This window comes from Eutrigla gurnardus, assembly GCF_963514095.1.
Source record: "Eutrigla gurnardus genome assembly, chromosome: 6".
Lineage (NCBI taxonomy): Eukaryota > Metazoa > Chordata > Actinopteri > Perciformes > Triglidae > Eutrigla > Eutrigla gurnardus.
In genome coordinates, this window is record NC_139920.1 from 7,664,542 (window position 1) to 7,681,104 (window position 16,563).

The 16,563-nt window shown below is 41.7% G+C and overlaps 1 protein-coding gene across 1 annotated transcript; it reads right to left on the minus strand.

Moving 5' to 3' along the window:
* Nucleotides 1–169: 169 nt before the first annotated feature.
* On the minus strand, nucleotides 170–6,226 carry scinla (scinderin like a). The gene is made up of 17 exons (XM_084010657.1): nucleotides 6,130–6,226; nucleotides 5,015–5,207; nucleotides 4,720–4,874; nucleotides 4,241–4,402; nucleotides 3,968–4,117; nucleotides 3,766–3,858; nucleotides 3,530–3,662; nucleotides 3,264–3,352; nucleotides 2,948–3,163; nucleotides 2,735–2,868; nucleotides 2,200–2,290; nucleotides 1,757–1,927; nucleotides 1,487–1,661; nucleotides 1,283–1,398; nucleotides 1,090–1,167; nucleotides 944–1,004; nucleotides 170–859 (listed from the first exon to the last, which is right to left on the minus strand). Exons 2-17 carry the CDS (start codon nucleotides 5,193–5,195, stop codon nucleotides 684–686), a joined length of 2,181 nt encoding a protein of 726 aa, XP_083866783.1. The 5' UTR covers nucleotides 5,196–5,207; nucleotides 6,130–6,226; the 3' UTR covers nucleotides 170–683.
* Between the last annotated feature and the right edge of the window lie 10,337 nt (nucleotides 6,227–16,563).

Sequence of the window (16,563 nt, forward strand, 5' to 3'; positions counted from 1 at the left end):
AACTCAGCAGAAGCCTTGTGCACATGGGCAGAAGATTAAAGCCCGGCCTACACATGGTGCTGATGCCTAGTGAGGATTTAGGCTCAAGATAACAGTTTATTGTTGCAGTGACTCAAAGACTTTGGCAGAAAAAACCCTCTTATTTAAAGAAATGCAGTCAGAAAAGACATCCTTCAAAATAAAGTTTAATTTTTTTTATTCAAGATCAGAACTCTTTGCAAGAGAGGTAATAAAAAGGGAAATGTTACCAACAAATATACATTTGTTTTGTTGCAAACAGAAATACATTTGTGATGTTTAAAATGACAGAATCTCATCCACGAGAAAATGTATGTTAAACAAAAGAATTCCATGAAGGCCACGCTGAGCTCAGGAGCAAAAGTGCATCATGTTGCACTGGATTGTAAACAAGTTGTCATTTTAGACAGAATGAAAACAAGCTGAATTCCATAAAAGATTCCAGAAACATTCAAAGGTCTGATTTGATTTATTTGACATACTGTGAGTATAGAATTTCAAGATTCTGTGCTAAGTACATCAGAAATGTGAAATCTTCAATGCATGAAGTTATACTCCACTAAACACAGAATTTTGAAATTACAAGATCACAATATCTTAAGGGTTGATTATTCTTTAAGTCCTGAACCTTTGCAGGTTTATTTCACATGCTACTGCTTTGTGGTTTACAACCTACGCTGTTGGCTAGCTGCTTGCATGCACTGCAGAAGATCTTTGTCCCACATGTCTTGGTCCCAGGCGTGGAACCAGCCGGTGAAGGAGGGTGGTTCGTTCCCCTGTTTGATGGTGGAGATGGGGGTACCGCTACGGCCAGAGGGGTCCGTCTTCACGTATTCTTCGGCTGAAAGGAAAACAAGGATACGTTTGTTGAACAAATTCTCTAATGTTCATTTCCCCGCATCTTTAATAGCTCTGTTTGTCTTACCGATCTTGAGTGAACCGGTTCTCTCTGTCTCATTGGCATCCTTACCGATCCACAGGAAGATCTGGTGGGAGAAATAACCGAAGGGATTGAGGGATATCTGCGAGGACGGACACTGGATTGTTTCATTAAAAGTGAGGGCAGCATACCTGATGCCAGGTGTCCAGAATCATGACATCATCTTGGGCCAGATCGAGCTGTGTGAACTCGCCAGGGACCTCCTCGGCCTAAAAATTGAGAAGTGCATGTTTACAAAGCGGCTATATGAAAAACAGTCAATAACTAAATAATAAATAAATAACTCCTCTCAATGAATCAATCGATGAGAACGTAGATACTCACAATCAGCCTGCCAGTCCTGTTTGAGCAGCTAAACAGTCGTGAAGGCCTGATTGTCTGCAGCAGACCCATGGAGGACTGGTAGTCCTTCTTCCCACCCAGTGAAGCCCAGAAAGCAGCTGGCAACGAGGGAAAAAACAGTTTTCCACTGAAAACAGTTTTGCACAGCACAGATCAAAGCAGCACTTTTTTTTAGCACTAACTCACCTGGCTCCTTGGTTTCCGCCACCTCAGTGACAGTTCCTCCAAGCAGGTCGGCAACATACTTAGCTGCAACCATCTCCTCCGGAGTTGCTCCCCTTCCTTTCCACACGAACAGGGAATCAGGCGACTTCAGCACAAAAACATCACTGCTGTTCAGAGAGGAGGCCGTGGGCTCCACCTGCGTGAGGAAGACACAAGGAGACGGGGAATGGTGTGAATCGCTGGCTATGAAGCGTCATGATGTCGAAACGCTGAGTGATTAACGGAGCTGACCTCAACGGCGCGCGCTGCATTGTTGGAGCTCCGGCGGATGTGGAAGAGTCGCGTGCTGGCAGGCTTGCTCTGGCCAGAACTGCGGGACGTCCCACCCAGGTGGATGACCAAAGGCTTGGACCTAAATATGCTCGCGAGATGAGGCGGTTCTTGGCCCTGAGTGACACGAACCTGCCAAGACACAGCAGCGGCTTAGCTGACATGTATGAGGAGGACAGAGTCGTTCACCCCCTACTTGAACGGCAGGAGTAAGTCATTAAAGGAATAGCTCACTCACGAAGCTGCAGCCAGCAGCTGATTAGCTTAGCATGAAGACTGGAAGCGGTGCCAGCACCTCTAAAACTCACTCATGAACACCAGGTTAGCTGTCTCCCCATGTTTCCAGTCGTGATGCTAAGCTAATCGGCTGCTAGCGTCATCAGTTTTCACAGTTTATATCTTACCTGGGTAGCTACTCCACCCATGTCGTCGTCCATTTTGACGGTGAGAATGGCTGAAGCACCAAGTTCATCCTTGGAGCACTTCTGCCCTTGCCTAAAGAGAGCAAAAGGTTTTCATAACTCACTCAAGCGTCAAGCTAAATCAATGGTGATATTCACTTTTTCCGTCTGAAAAGCACGGCAGTGGACTACCAATCCTTTCACTTGGATCCGATATGAACTAGATATGAAGACAGACTTTAAGTGTCAACTTTCTATGAATTCACTGATTTGCATTTTTAAAAATGTCTCGTATATTTTTTTGCCTTTCACTTGCTTTCCGTGAATATTTTTTAATTCTCATTTTATTATAATATCTTATAATCTTGCATTAATATGCCAGCCACTTAGAGAAATGTATGCTTCTGTGATTCTGTGACTGGTGTAAAACAACAACAAAAGGAGAGAGTAAAACATCTATAAAATATAAGAGGGTTGGTTCCTGCATTTTGACATGGTTGCCCAGCAACAATTACTCAGCTGAAAAGCTTGCACCCACCAGGTGTAGATGATACGTCTTTCTCTGCCTCCAGCATTGTAGGTGTACAGCACCAGGTAACAGTCGCCTCCAAAGAACTGGCCATAGGTGGATGGGTCCACAGATACTTTGTCACCACTTTCCACGCGATAGATCTGCAGAAACCCACCATTGTCACATCTACACGTTGATATGTGAAGGAACAAACTCACCGCATGCACGTATACACCGTACCTTGACTGTGCCGGTGCCATCGTCCAGCATGCCGTGCTGGGCAGCCATCATGTCGTTGCCGTGGAGTTTGGAGGCGTCGAAGGGGATCTGCTCCACCTTGGCGATGCGGCCGATGACGAAGGCCTTAGTCGGGCCAGTGGTCTCATCCATGTCCAACCAGTTGAAGAAGAACTGCTTAAACAGGGTGGTCTCGCCCCCAGCTGGCATTATCTGGATCTGTGCGTGTCAGAAATGGACGGAGAAGCGAGCGTGTTCAGAAACAGGGCGACACAAGAGAAGGTTCTGGTAGCAGACTTTCACTACATGGTCACACTACCTGAGAATTTTTGGGGTAATTCTTGTCGCTGATGAACTTGTTTGCAGCATTCAGTGCTGCTTTGCGTTCATTTATGTTTGCTTGGGAACCTGCAGGTTTGGGGTGAGAGTACAAACTGATCAAATCTATGAATCATGAGTCATATCTTCCCCGTTAGAGAGGAACCACAGAGTGCTATGAGGGATCTAAACATGATACACACACGAAACAGAGTGTATCCAAATAAGAAGCAGTTGCATGAATGGACAAGCCTTGTGTTGTAATACCTTTCCAGACAAATATCTTGCTGTTATTTCCATTGTCCAGGATGTAGCATTCACTGTTGGAGAGCATGTCTTGTTTGAATGGGTTCCTCTTCGCCACCATGGTTACGTTCATGGAGCCAGCAGCATCAGAAATCTAGAAAGTAGAGAGATGATCAAAAAATCCACAATTATCATCTGAGTAGTTTGGGTTTATCCACAGTAATTCATTGAAAAGCTTAACATTTGCGCATATTTACCAAATAGAGAGATGCCACGTTTTGGTTCTGCCTGTCAGCCTGTACATCGCTGTCAGAGGTTCCTGAAGGCAGGTCGGGCTTGGGTCCGAGCACCTGTACACGAACACAGATCTTAACATCGCACGCGCTTCCTAGTGGCCAGATGTGTCCAGATGTGTCCTGAATAAAGCAGTTCAAATTTAAAGTAGGAAAAAAGCCTCACATTGATGACAGCTTCTGGCTCAGATCCTTCGTCAATCATTTCAAGCTCAGCACGGCCGTTTCGCTCGTTGTCGCGGATACCCACAGCCAGCTCGGTGGTTTTCAGGCGCTCAAAGAAGTTGATTTCACTGCCAGACCAGTGGTAGATTTGCTAACATTTCACACAGAGAAGTAGAGGAAAAGAATAAAGTTACGGTGAAATCATTGCAACACCTGAATCCTGAGCTTTTTCAGGCGGAACATATTTGGGCTTCGAGCACATCTTTTAGATTACCAATCCCAAATCGATGATGAAGCAGTCTCCTTTATTGAAGCTCTTCCAGGTAAAGGGCACCTCGGTGGCTCTGATCACATGACGACCTTTAACCTTCAGCAATCGCTTGACATTTTCTTCGTTGATTTCCACATGCTTGAACCCTGAGGCCACTCCACCTTTCTTTAACAGGAGTAAAGTCAGGAAGAATAAATCATTAGTGCCCTCCTATTGCATTAATCTACACCTGTGTGGCATTTTAAAAGGCTGGCCTACTTATGTAGAGATCACAAACGAATCCCTCCAAGATGTCTGGCCTTTTATGAGAGTAGTACTTCAACTCAGTATTTTCCACATGCAATACTTAACAACTCCTTAAGCACACTTACTTTTGTTCATGGTAGTCTGCAACAAAGGAACAAATAAATCTCTTGGTTCCTAAAGGCAGAGGCCGTTTTTTAAAAATACCATGAAAACAACGTGTATATATCATGTTTCACCTTGTATTTCAGGCCTTGCTTGAAGTAGCCCAGAAAGGCGAGTGATTCATTGTTTTGATTCTCAGTGAACTGTATTGGGGCTCCCTTCAGGTAGTCATCCAGCTGGATCATAAAGATGGCAGCACCCCCTCTCTCATCCACTGAAGCCTCTGCGCCTGTGGTAAAAAAAAAAAAAAAAACAATTAAACAAAAATAAAGAGACAACCAATGGCTGTAAAATAAAAGAGCATAGATGGATTTAATTCTATAATAAGTCAGATATTGTTTTGAGGGTTAGGATGAAAGAGTCTAATACCAAACCACGTGTGGATGCGGTAAGACGGAGCAGCGGTGGTGTGGAGCAATATGTAGGAGTCTCCGGTGTAGAACTCCCCATGGAGTGCAGGAGGGACGGGTGCCAAATCCATTTTTTCTATCCGCCACACCTGCAGGCCGGGCTTCTTTCCGGCATTCTCAAACTCCTTGTGGTACGCCATAGTGCTCAGGGTCTGAGGGAGCACACTTCATCATTAACAAGTATCGACAAAGACAGTGACTAGCCTTAAACCAGAGGAGTTGATAGATGGCAACAGTTACATATAGGGCTGAACAGATTAGCTTAACAAGAACTGGAAATAGACATTTGTTTTCAAGCATGAATGTCAAACATTAAACAGTTCCAGTTTATCTAATGGGGGGGTTCTTTTTCTGATGTGATGTAATTCTGATTATCTTCAGGTTTCGGACTGTGGGCCCAACAAAACTAGAAATCCGATGAGCTTACACCACTGAGAATTCAGGAAGCCGTTCTCATAAAAACATCCCCACTTTTTTTTAATCATCACTGAAGGACTGGTGCACATTTCAACGCATTCAAAAGTTAATCAACGGTGCATACTGTTGCTTTATTGCATCCAAGTTGAAGTTCTCTTCATCAGAAAACACAGTCCTGTATTAACCAAACAGGATTTGTTGCTTAGCCTGTAAAACAGGTAGCAGCTGTGTAATTGGTGACAGGTGTTGGTATAAAGTGGTGAAAAGACACCGGGAGTACCAGGGCGGGTGTGTCATCTGTTCTTAGTCTGTTAACCTGCAAGGCAACATGTTGATGTCCTATGCTGTGAAAGGAAAGCCACTCCCCACAGCCAGAGGCAAAAGGCCTTTGTGCTGCCCAGTAATTACTGCCCATTGTTAGGTGCAACTTTGTGAAAAATAGAGTTGACTTAAGAATATGCATCTATTGTGCACCAGAACATATACTTAAATATATAAGTAATGTTATATGTTACATATAATGCATCTGTGACGCATCAACTATTCTGCTTCCTTTGATGAACAGTTCATGTGAGAGTTTTAAAGCATTCTGTAACATTTTGCACACACAAAAAAATAAAAACCAAAAGGTGCAGGTCATTTAGAAGTTGATATTACCTGGTTGAGACAGAAGGAAGATGCTGGGTGAGAAGGAGAAGACTGCTGCAATGCTGATCTTCCAGGTTTCCACACAGGCTGACTGCACTCAGGTCTCCTTTATAGTGCAGAGACACATCCGCGTTGAGACTAAGAGGCGTGTCCAGTTGTATCCCGACCCAACCCAGCCTGCAAAAAAACCTCTTTGAGTAACATTATGTAACCTCCTGTGACAATGCCTGATTAAAAATAAAAACAGAGAGCAAAGTTGCAAGAACATTTTGGATCTGGGTCAGCTTTTAATATTTCCAATAAAATATTCTGTCTATTAACAATCTGTGCATGCAATTAAACATCTTTTTTTACATATCACAGACATGTAGGAGTAGGTGTTATTTATGATTTGCAGGAAAGAGTTCCCTTTTTCACCATACAACTCGTGGGTTTTCACAGCAATGTTGGAAGTATAGCGGAGTAACCTTTACAGGAGATATGAACCTAAATATTAAAGAAACTTTGTGTCAGCCATACAGGATTGAAACCTTTCTGAGAAGACTCATAACATGACTGATGGTAGACGTATAGCTACAGTCAGCAGCCAGAGAGCCGAGCACGAAGGAGCATCAAGATGAGGGCTGATTTAAAACAATAGATAGATAGATAGTAATGACTTTTTGTGGAGGGAACCAGTGTGATGCTAACTTCCCGGTTGGCTGACAAAAACATGTAATTCCTGCAGCACACTACGACACTGTTGTTGTTTTAGCCAGTGTTATTGTCTGGCACTGACCTAGAGCTGGAATTTGTGACCACTCTGACTCCCGTGTGGCAGCTTGACAGAAAGGGGAGGCGCAAACTTTTCCTCCGAGTACCGGCAGTCGCCTCTAGTTAGGGCTGGGTCCATCGCTCCTAACGGCAGAGCTGCATCAGCACATTCTGCCCTGGTGTGTAGGGTACACACAACTCACACGCCTCTGCCTGGGACATACCAACGTGCCTCCACAAGACTAAACCCATACACAAGTGCACACACACACACACACACACACACAACCCAAACTGCTGCCAAGCAAAGCAAAGGCTGCCAACTTCAGGTGACTTGTTCTAACTTGAGTGGGACTAAAGCACACTTCAGATAGCCTAGCATAGGTTGTTGGCTGCTATCATAACCACCAAGGAGAATGAAGACAGTATTTTGCTGGAACACTACTGAAGCATGCGGCCCAATCACAGGCCTGATAGGGGGGCCTCCTCCTGATTCAGCAGAGGGTGCATGCAGACACAAACATCACTGAATCATAACTGCCTGAAGATGCATCTCATGAGTTTTCATTTCGCGCAGCAGCACTTGTTCAAAAGCTCACGAAAGAGATCTTTTGCAGGCTTCAAAGGGATTTCACGGTTAAATTATGGGTGAGAAAGGCTGTGATCTTCCAGATTTGAGGAATAGAAAGACGTTTTGTGAAAAATACTAATGTGCTCTTCTCAGGCATATTTGAAGCCACAGCAAGAAAGCAATGCAGAATGCCTTAAAAGTAGTATAATCCACCAGGGGGCAACTCCTCTGGTTACAAAAAGAAGTCTGATTGCATGCAAGTCCATGACAAAATTACCCTACTTCTCACTTGATTTATTATCTCAACATTCTAAACTTGAGTTTATCATCTCAGTCTCTACTTTTAAGTCTTCTTCAATCCAGCATGTTGTTCAGTTAGTCAAATATGGTCCATTTTGATTCAAATAGACCATAAAGCAGGGGTTGCTTTAGGGCGGGGCTATCTTGTGATTGGCAGGTCGCTACCACTATGTTGTCCAAGTTTTTAAGTTTTACAAATGTAACCTTTTCATAATGTGTTTTCAGTTTGTGAAAGTTAATTGGAACATTTCAGACACCTAAAAATGTCTAATTCTATCTTGGTTATAGCTCCACCCTCTCGTGTCACTTTTGGTTGCTAAAAAACAACATGGTGATGGAAAAAATCATGGCGACAATGGCTGAATGTCAAACTTGAGGCTTCAAACCAGTAATCCACATCACAGTGATTATGTCCACTTCCTATATACAGTCTATGAGCTACAGCCAGCATCTGTTTGGCTTACCTTAGCATAAACACAAGAAGCAGTAGGAAACAGCAAACCTGGCTTGCTTGACAAATATGACATTTTGAGTCAAAAACACAATATGTATGTGTAAGTGTTTTGACGTGCTGTGCCAAGCTGCCTGCTTCCTGTGTGTATGCTAAGTAAAGCTAAGCTAACAATGTCTCTCTCTCTACTGTATGTATGTCTATATATATATATATATATATATATATATATATATATATATATATATATATATATATATATATATATATATATATATATATATATATATATATATATATATATATATATATATATATATATATATAGACATTGTTAGCTTAGCTTTAGTTAGCATACACACAAGTTGTTTATTTTTTTGTTTGTTTATTTAACAGGGACAGTGCACAGCTTCTTAGCTGTACCAGAGTTAGCTATGAGCTCATTGACATCTGTAGTCCCTGGGCAGGAAACAGAGAATACCATCTTTGTTGAGAATATTAAAATTGTTGTATAAAAACACAATTACAAGGCAGTACATATTCACTGTACAACAGCAACATCATCAGCAACAACAAGATCTGGGGCACAACAATAATAAAATAACAACATTGAGACACCACAATAACACAATATCCCAATATTAATCACAACATATTGAACTTTCTCTTTAAAGAAAGATGTCTTCTTTTTTTTATTGTGTGAAAAAATGATTACAGAACAGCCGGATGCAAGCACAAGGACTTAAAAAACAAAAGAGATTATACAAAGTAAGGAAAAAGAAAAAATGTATCAATGAATTAACACATGAAGCTCCTTATAACAGCCTGCCCTTCATTTAACCAGGTTTACTTTCAATGTATATGGGATTTACAAATAAGCTGAGCAATAACTTGACTGGAACACTGTTCACCCTGGAGTGCAGCTGCAGGTCTCTCTTGTGTGCAGGTGTGTGATGGACTTATACAGAATATTGCTGCATTTGCTGCTCCTGAGTGGATTTGTGTTGCACAGTATATTTGTGAAAGGATTACTGACAAAGGCAAAGACATTTAGAAAACATAATGAAAGGAAATTGAGTTATACTCAAACAGTACAATAATAATACATGATCCATAAAATAACACGAGTACCAGCTGTTTCCTGACCGAGTGGATGACTGAGTGGACGAATGATGCAATAATTAATTCAGCAATTTACCTGAAAAGTCCAGAACGGCATGTTTAAGTGAGTTAAAATGTTTGATGCAAAAGTACAGTTTACTAGTCATGGGGTGTGATTTGGGTACTCTGTGTACTTTCTGCGGCTCTGGAGAAAAAGCAAGTCTGAGAAAGTTATCCCTGAGGCTGTCATAAGGATGAAATCTCACTACAACATAAAAGCCAAGCTTACAAACCAAGGGGATGGGGCTTGTGGGTTTACCATGCAAAAGATGGATTGGGGTTTTTGGAGATTGACCCATAAGGACAAAAGATCAATTCACACAATTGTGGTCAATGAACCTTATTGCCGGAAAAGAATGTCAATATTGGAAAACCTTGCAAAACCATGACTGCTATTTGTTTTTACGTCTAATGCCAACATCAGTTTCTACAATATCTGTGCAGGGCAATCTTGGTTTGTAAATTGTGATTATGGCTAATAAATTATAGTTTGCTTATGGTATGCTTATGATTAACGAACAATATGGTTAAAGTTAAACAAAAAGGGTAAATGCTAATTGCAGGTTGCATGTAAATCTGGCACGCTACACGTCCACTAAGCTAACTTTCACACTCTTACATTCCGTTGGTACTGGATGTACTGTCCAGTATTGTGTAATTAAATACAATTTTATTTATGGTGTCATATCACAACAAAAGTTCTCTCAGGACACGCAATCCATCGAGCAGGAAAGTGCTCATGAAGGACTTTTTAAACTAGCCTGGGGATCAACATGTTAGACCATGCTACTGTCTTATTGCCCTGTAAAAACACGTGTCACAATTCCAGAAAAGCAACTATATTTTATCACTTGGCAGAAACAGTGCAAGTCAGCTACTAACCTTGAATATGCCATCACTTGCATGATGCGTCAGCAAGATGTGTCAAGTGATGTTGGCCCATAATGTGAAATAACAATTAAAATGTACCTGCTAAGGGACTGCCAAGGTCTACTAAGTATAGACCTCACTGTGAACAGTTTTTTAGCAAAAATACCAATGAAACTGTGCTAATAAAAACAGTTGACCGGTGTTATGTGGATTCTTCAGAGCCACGGGGGGAATTCTGCAAAGACATGTCGATTTAGATTTTTGTAAATTTAATACCACCAATGAAATTCACCTCCATTGTGGAAGCAACAAGTGATTTCTCCTCACACCAACTGAAAATGACACTCATTAAACTGTAGAATCTTTATCTAGGGATAACAATATGCCTTGATCACCACATTCATTGCAATGAGGCCTGCATGGGCTTGTTGGTTTCAGTGAATGTGCCATAACATGGTAGACCATGTTTTTCTCTCTGCAGTAAGCTTGGCACCAAGTCACAAACATGTTTCAATTTCATTGTGTAACACATGCATACACATAATAGAATAATAGAGCAGCTGAAAAGTCGTATGAGGATGCCGCTGAGTGGCTTACGTGTAGGTGGTGCCACAAAAAGCAACCCTTCAAAAACCTGTTCTGTAACATGAAAGAGCCAAAGGCCTCTCTTTGTCTCTTTTACAGCATCAGCACTATTACTGGTGCACCCGACGGCTCATTAATGCTAATATCAAATCAGCGAATCAAATGGCAGCAGCGCAGTGCATTTAGGCATGTAGACATGGTTGAGATGAGCTGCTGAAGTTCAAAGCAGGCATTAGAATGGAGAAGAAAGTTGATTTAAATTACTTTTAATGTGTAATGTGTGTTGGTGCCTGACTGGCTGGTTATTTTAGAAACATCTGATTTACTCTGATTTTCATGCACAAATTTGTTAGTGTTTACAGAGGAAAAAGAGCAAATATCCAGCAGTTCTCTAGGTCAGAGGAGAATGGTCAGACTGGTTTGAGCTGATATAAATGCAACAGCAACTCAAATATGTTACAACCAAGTTTGCAGAAGAGCAACTCTGAAGGAGCAACTCGTCGAACCATGAAGCAGCGAGGCTGCAGCAGCAGAAGACCACACCGAGTGCCACTCCGGTCCGTTCAGAACAGGAAATTGAGGCTACAATTGGCACTAGCTCTCCAAAATTGGACAATAGCAGATTGGAAGCTGTTGCATGTTCTTAGTCTCGATCTCTCCGGCGATGTTCAGATGGCAGGGTCAGAAATTGTTGTAAACAACATAAAAGCATGGATCCATGAATCCGAGGTCAAAGTACAGCTGAGAAAAATACCAACATGGCTTTCTAGAGCTGACAGAAAGGAAAGGAAAGGTTTGACGTATTGGGAAATCCTCTTATTTGCTTTCACTCTCACTTCTGTACAATAAATATGAAGAGAGAGCTAGCAGGCGGTTAGCTTGGCTTAGCATAATGACTGTATTTGAAGGAAATAGCATGCCTAGCTCTGTCCAAAGGCTCTACCAGCACCTCTAAAGCTCACAAATTCATTTGTTAAATGTATGTTTAATCGGTACAAAATAATAAAAACTAGAAATTTCGGTTTTACGGGGATTTATGTCCTTGACTACTTCTTCGCTGAGAGCAGTGGCTTCCTGCTCTGTTGCTAGTTGCCTGGCAACCTCACAGTGGTGACAAGTCAGCAGGGAACCTGATTCAAGTCTCATTGGTGTCAGCCGACATGTACGTGTATTTAGTGGTAATAGAACTTCTTTGTTATTTAGGAAGGCTAACGTTAGCCAGCTCTCTTGATAATGTTTCCTAGGCTACTTGCAAAACTATAATGGTGATACAATTACATAATGACACGTCTGTCTTTTATATAAGACACCAGGAGGTCTCCAATAGTCAACACATAACACCCAAGGATTGCATTACCTTAGTTTGGACAGCTGTTTGCAGTCTGTAGCTTCATACAGTATTTAGATTCTAAATAGTGTATGAAGACATTTGAGTTGTATTGATGTTTTCATCTCACTCTCTGCAAGAAAGCAAATAGGAATAGTTCACAAGATACAAAATATTCCTTCAAGTGTGTACAAGCTCTGAGAGTGGCTGAGATTAATTAATGATCCAATGACAAACCCTCTAATGGCTTGCCTAATTATGGGAGTAATGAGTGAGCACAACAGAAACATCAGTGGGTGTGACTGCCAACTCACAGAGCTATTAAAATGCATACAAATAAATGCAATCACTGGATATTATTTTTGATCTCTTTGGCTTCAAGTGGTTCCTTGAGAAAATTGTGACTGGAATAACTCGTCTGAGGTTCTCTCTTTGCCTGTGACTCTAGACAGGAATAAAAGTATAAAGTGCAATTTTCCATCAGGGGTGCACCCAGTTTTTCACTAATATCTATTCTCAGGTGTAAATGTGGCAGATGCAGGTTGTTCTGGTGCTGAGAGCATTGTATTTAAAGGTGCTATTGACAACATTGATAACATCCAGCCACTAGATGTCGCACTCACACTCCTCAATGGGTTTGCCAGTTCGTTGCACAACCTGCGTTTTCATGGTCGAGTGAAGTGACACTCAGGGCCCTAGTTTCGTGGCGCAGCGCAGGGTGGCGGAGCCGGCGTAATGCAAGTTTCGACCCGCGCAGCCTTGCGCACCGTCAGTTTGGCAGTTTGGTGGATCGGCTGCGCCAAGATGGGTGTGGCGGGGCAGCAGGGGGAGGCGTCACAGATTCAGCTTGGTGCAGCGGAAGTTTCGTGGCAAAAAGCCTCGCCGAGACTGCGCTGAAAGCTCGCCAGCTCCAACCTGGTCTACTTTCGGCACAAGGCGCAAGGCGTAAATAAACTCCATTCATTCAATGCGAATCACAGCTGGCGGAGTGGAAGTTTGGCTGACCTAACAGGCAGGTTTCCACAGTTCCAGGCACATTTAAATGCAATAAATAATCACAACAAACACTATTTAATGCAACTAATTGAATCAACACGTGAATTTATATCTATATAGATTGTCCCGTCACATCTGACGTCAGATCAAAGGCGGATGGCACGCGTAACTTTTGCAACATGTAAGCTATACATTGTCACTTAGGACTTGGGACTGGTACTAAAATGCCACCCGCTTACTATCAAACTCTTGACCCCTGACTACGCAGAGATAACCACATGATACCAACGTCGTTATTCTATTGGCTCACAAGCCTTGCTAGAACACATCACACATCTACACAGAGGTAAACAAAATGTGAAATTTGGACCCGTCAAAAACATTTTTAATTATTAACTCACAATCAAAAAATGTTTTTCACGAGAAGTGATACTTGATTCTGCATCTGGCTTGACTTAGTCGCTGCTGTTCATCCTGGTTTGGTCTTTGTGCAACCGATTAAGCCAGGCTGCTCTCACTGGGATATGTTGAACCCAGCTTAGTCATTTATCCTGGATATCTGAATTCTGCTTTTGTGCAATAGCCCTCAGGTTTTAAATCCTGTTAATGGAAAGTAAACAAAAGTAAGCCACATAAAGTATGCACAAAAGGGAGCAGCTCATTGGCATAAGCTACACCCACAAAATCCAAATTTATGGTGAAGGGGGGGGAATGAGGGGGTTTGAGCCACACCTAAATAAATATTCTAATTGTTTTCTCCAGTCATGATGCGTAATTGAAAGACCAGGGTTGGCGACATCAATTAGCTATATTAACTTGTTGAAAAGGAGTATGTTGAAAAGTAATATGGCCCCTTTAAGGCTAAATGGAGGAGGAACTGAAGATTGAAAAGTGAAATGAAGAATAGCTCAGCATGTGTCATGGGTGTACTATTGAAGGAGGTATGGACCCAAATGCAGTTAAAATGTTTATTTAAATAATAAGCTAACAAAAATCAAAGTCCAAAAACTCAGGGAGGCCACAAGGGCAAAAACACCAACAAAAAACAAAGAACAAGATAATCCAAACGGTGAACAGAACTCACAACAATAATCCAGACCAGGGGACACAGGCAGGACAGACCAGGTGGCAGACACACATCCGGGATAAAACAGACGACCAAGCAAAGACAGAACGGAGACACAGATTTATACACCAGGGTTGATCAGTTTCAACGACATACAGGTGTGGAGACACAAGGGCAGGCTATGGTGATTGGGGAGAACAAGAGGCAAGGCTGACGAGACAATGAGACACGGCTGGGAGACAGAAAAAAGAGGGAAACCTAGACAGGAAGCAAAGCACGTAACACAAGACAGAAGGACTACAAAATAAAACAGGAAACCAAAACTACAAATATATATAAACAGATATACTGTATGTATATATAAAAAAAAGGCCTACTAAAAGCCTACTTATTAGGTATTACATTATTGGCAAAAATGTTATTACAATATCAGTCAGGATATTTTATTACATTATTGGGGAAGTTATTACATTTTCGATCGATTTAAGTGCAAATTTTATTACATTTTCAGGCGTTATTAAGTTTTCAGGAAATGATTGGGTGTTACAAGCTAGAGCCCTGTGTGGGACTGTTTTCTTCATCCCGCCCGCTTCCGCTGAATTTCTGACCATTACCGTGTGTTACACTCCCACCCGCGCCAGCAATGTGTATGTCCACTCTCGCCTGTGCCCGCAAAACTCTGAGAATGTATGCCAGCACAATAATAGAGATGCATTGATTTCCCCGCACCTTGTTTTAGCTTTTTCTCAACTTCACTTGTTGACTCCGTCATCCTGTCGCTCCCGCAGTGATTTGTTTAAGCCGCCCGTTCCCGCCCACAGTAAAATTCAAACTGCCCGCTCCCGCAAGATTTGGGTCGGGTCCCGTGCGGCGGGACCCAATCCCAATGCAGCCCTCTACTACAAGCCTCAATACATGGGGCGCCAACTCTACCACTGAGCTATGAGTGCACTTATCAGATTTAGTTAATCATCAGATCTAGTAGTGCCCTTTTGATGGGGCAGACATATTATACAACTATTAACTTACGCATTAACAAAGTCGGCGAGCTTTTGCAACTGGAGCAGATGTTCATCACACGATGTTATTGATGTGAAATACTAAAAACTGACCATTCGTCACTCAATATTTGTGATGTGACATATTGAGGTCATATTAATTCTGCCATGTCAATTGCAGGGTCATGTTAAAATAAATTATATTGCCAGGGGGATTATGCATAAAATGATCAGAGGTCCAAAAATCCCTCAGGTGGGTCTTAAAATAAATAACGAACAGTCCTTAAGGGATAATACCGCACAAGGTGCCAAATATTAGGAATCAATGGACAATGTGGACTCCATAAGCGTCCCACATCGACCAGTCATTTCTGATAATGGACACCTTGAAGAGCATTATCCAATTCATGCTATGGTCACTTCCATCCATCCATCATCATAAGCCATTCACTCAGTTTCCCTGGTAACCCCGAGGGTTTGCTCACCTGAAAAAATCGTTAGCCTCCCATAAGGTTTTTAGCCAATGGAAACATTGTTTACAGCTCCAGTTAATAGGAGGGTACTTAGATATGACTTGATAACGGAAGATATTTCCAGTCGGCTTAGCTCATAGAACCATTTGGCTCAGCTATGAGCCAGAAAGCTAATGTTATGCTAGCAAAATTCAAAATCAAAATCATTGAATTCAGTTGACAAACAGTAGGCTAAACATAATTTGATGGTATGTGTAACTAGCTATCCAGCCATGTTGTTGTCCCTCAATTCATATCAATATCTTCACAAAATCTTAATGATCAAACCACTAGCATAAAGCTAATGCTAGTTAACTACAAGTTATGAATCACACACACACCGTCTTCTCATTGTTACATGAACAAATAGAGAATTGAAATGAGACAATGTCTACATTCATATTATAATTCATCACTGCATATTTGTCAAATTACAAATAAACTAATAATTGATTAATTTCAATAGTTTATTTATAGTTCTCATGGTTTAAGTAGAATAAGCCTACACGTATGTATGTTGTTGATTACTATTTACTATTTTTACTATTTACCCCTGACTGTATAGTCATCTCCCCATAATGGTGTTATAATAACAGCTAAAGGTCCATGTCAGGGCCAATGAATGAAAGGGTCACATGGTGTGAAGGTGTGTGAAACAAGCTGTGATAAATAAGATGTGTGTGATCACATCTCAGCCACAGGGAAAGGGCAAAAACAGCTTTCAGATGACTCACCGCAGGAAACAGACAACAGGCTATTGATCCCGGAGGGAGGCCAAACACTTTTCTGTCATCTGGGCCGGAAAAAAAGACATACTACTGTGTTTTCTTACACTAATCTCTTCAGATTTGTC

Excerpts from the sequence above, each read along its gene's own strand:
- scinla (XM_084010657.1), bottom strand. The coding sequence starts at position 5,195 with ATGGCGTACCACAAGGAGTTTGAGAATGCCGGAAAGAAGCCCGGCCTG. Across the intron at positions 4,118-4,240 it reads TCATCATCGATTTGGGATTG|CAAATCTACCACTGGTCTGG; the intron begins GTAATCTAAAAG and ends GTGAAATGTTAG. Across the intron at positions 1,928-2,199 it reads TGGGTGGAGTAGCTACCCAG|GTTCGTGTCACTCAGGGCCA; the intron begins GTAAGATATAAA and ends GTGTCTTGGCAG.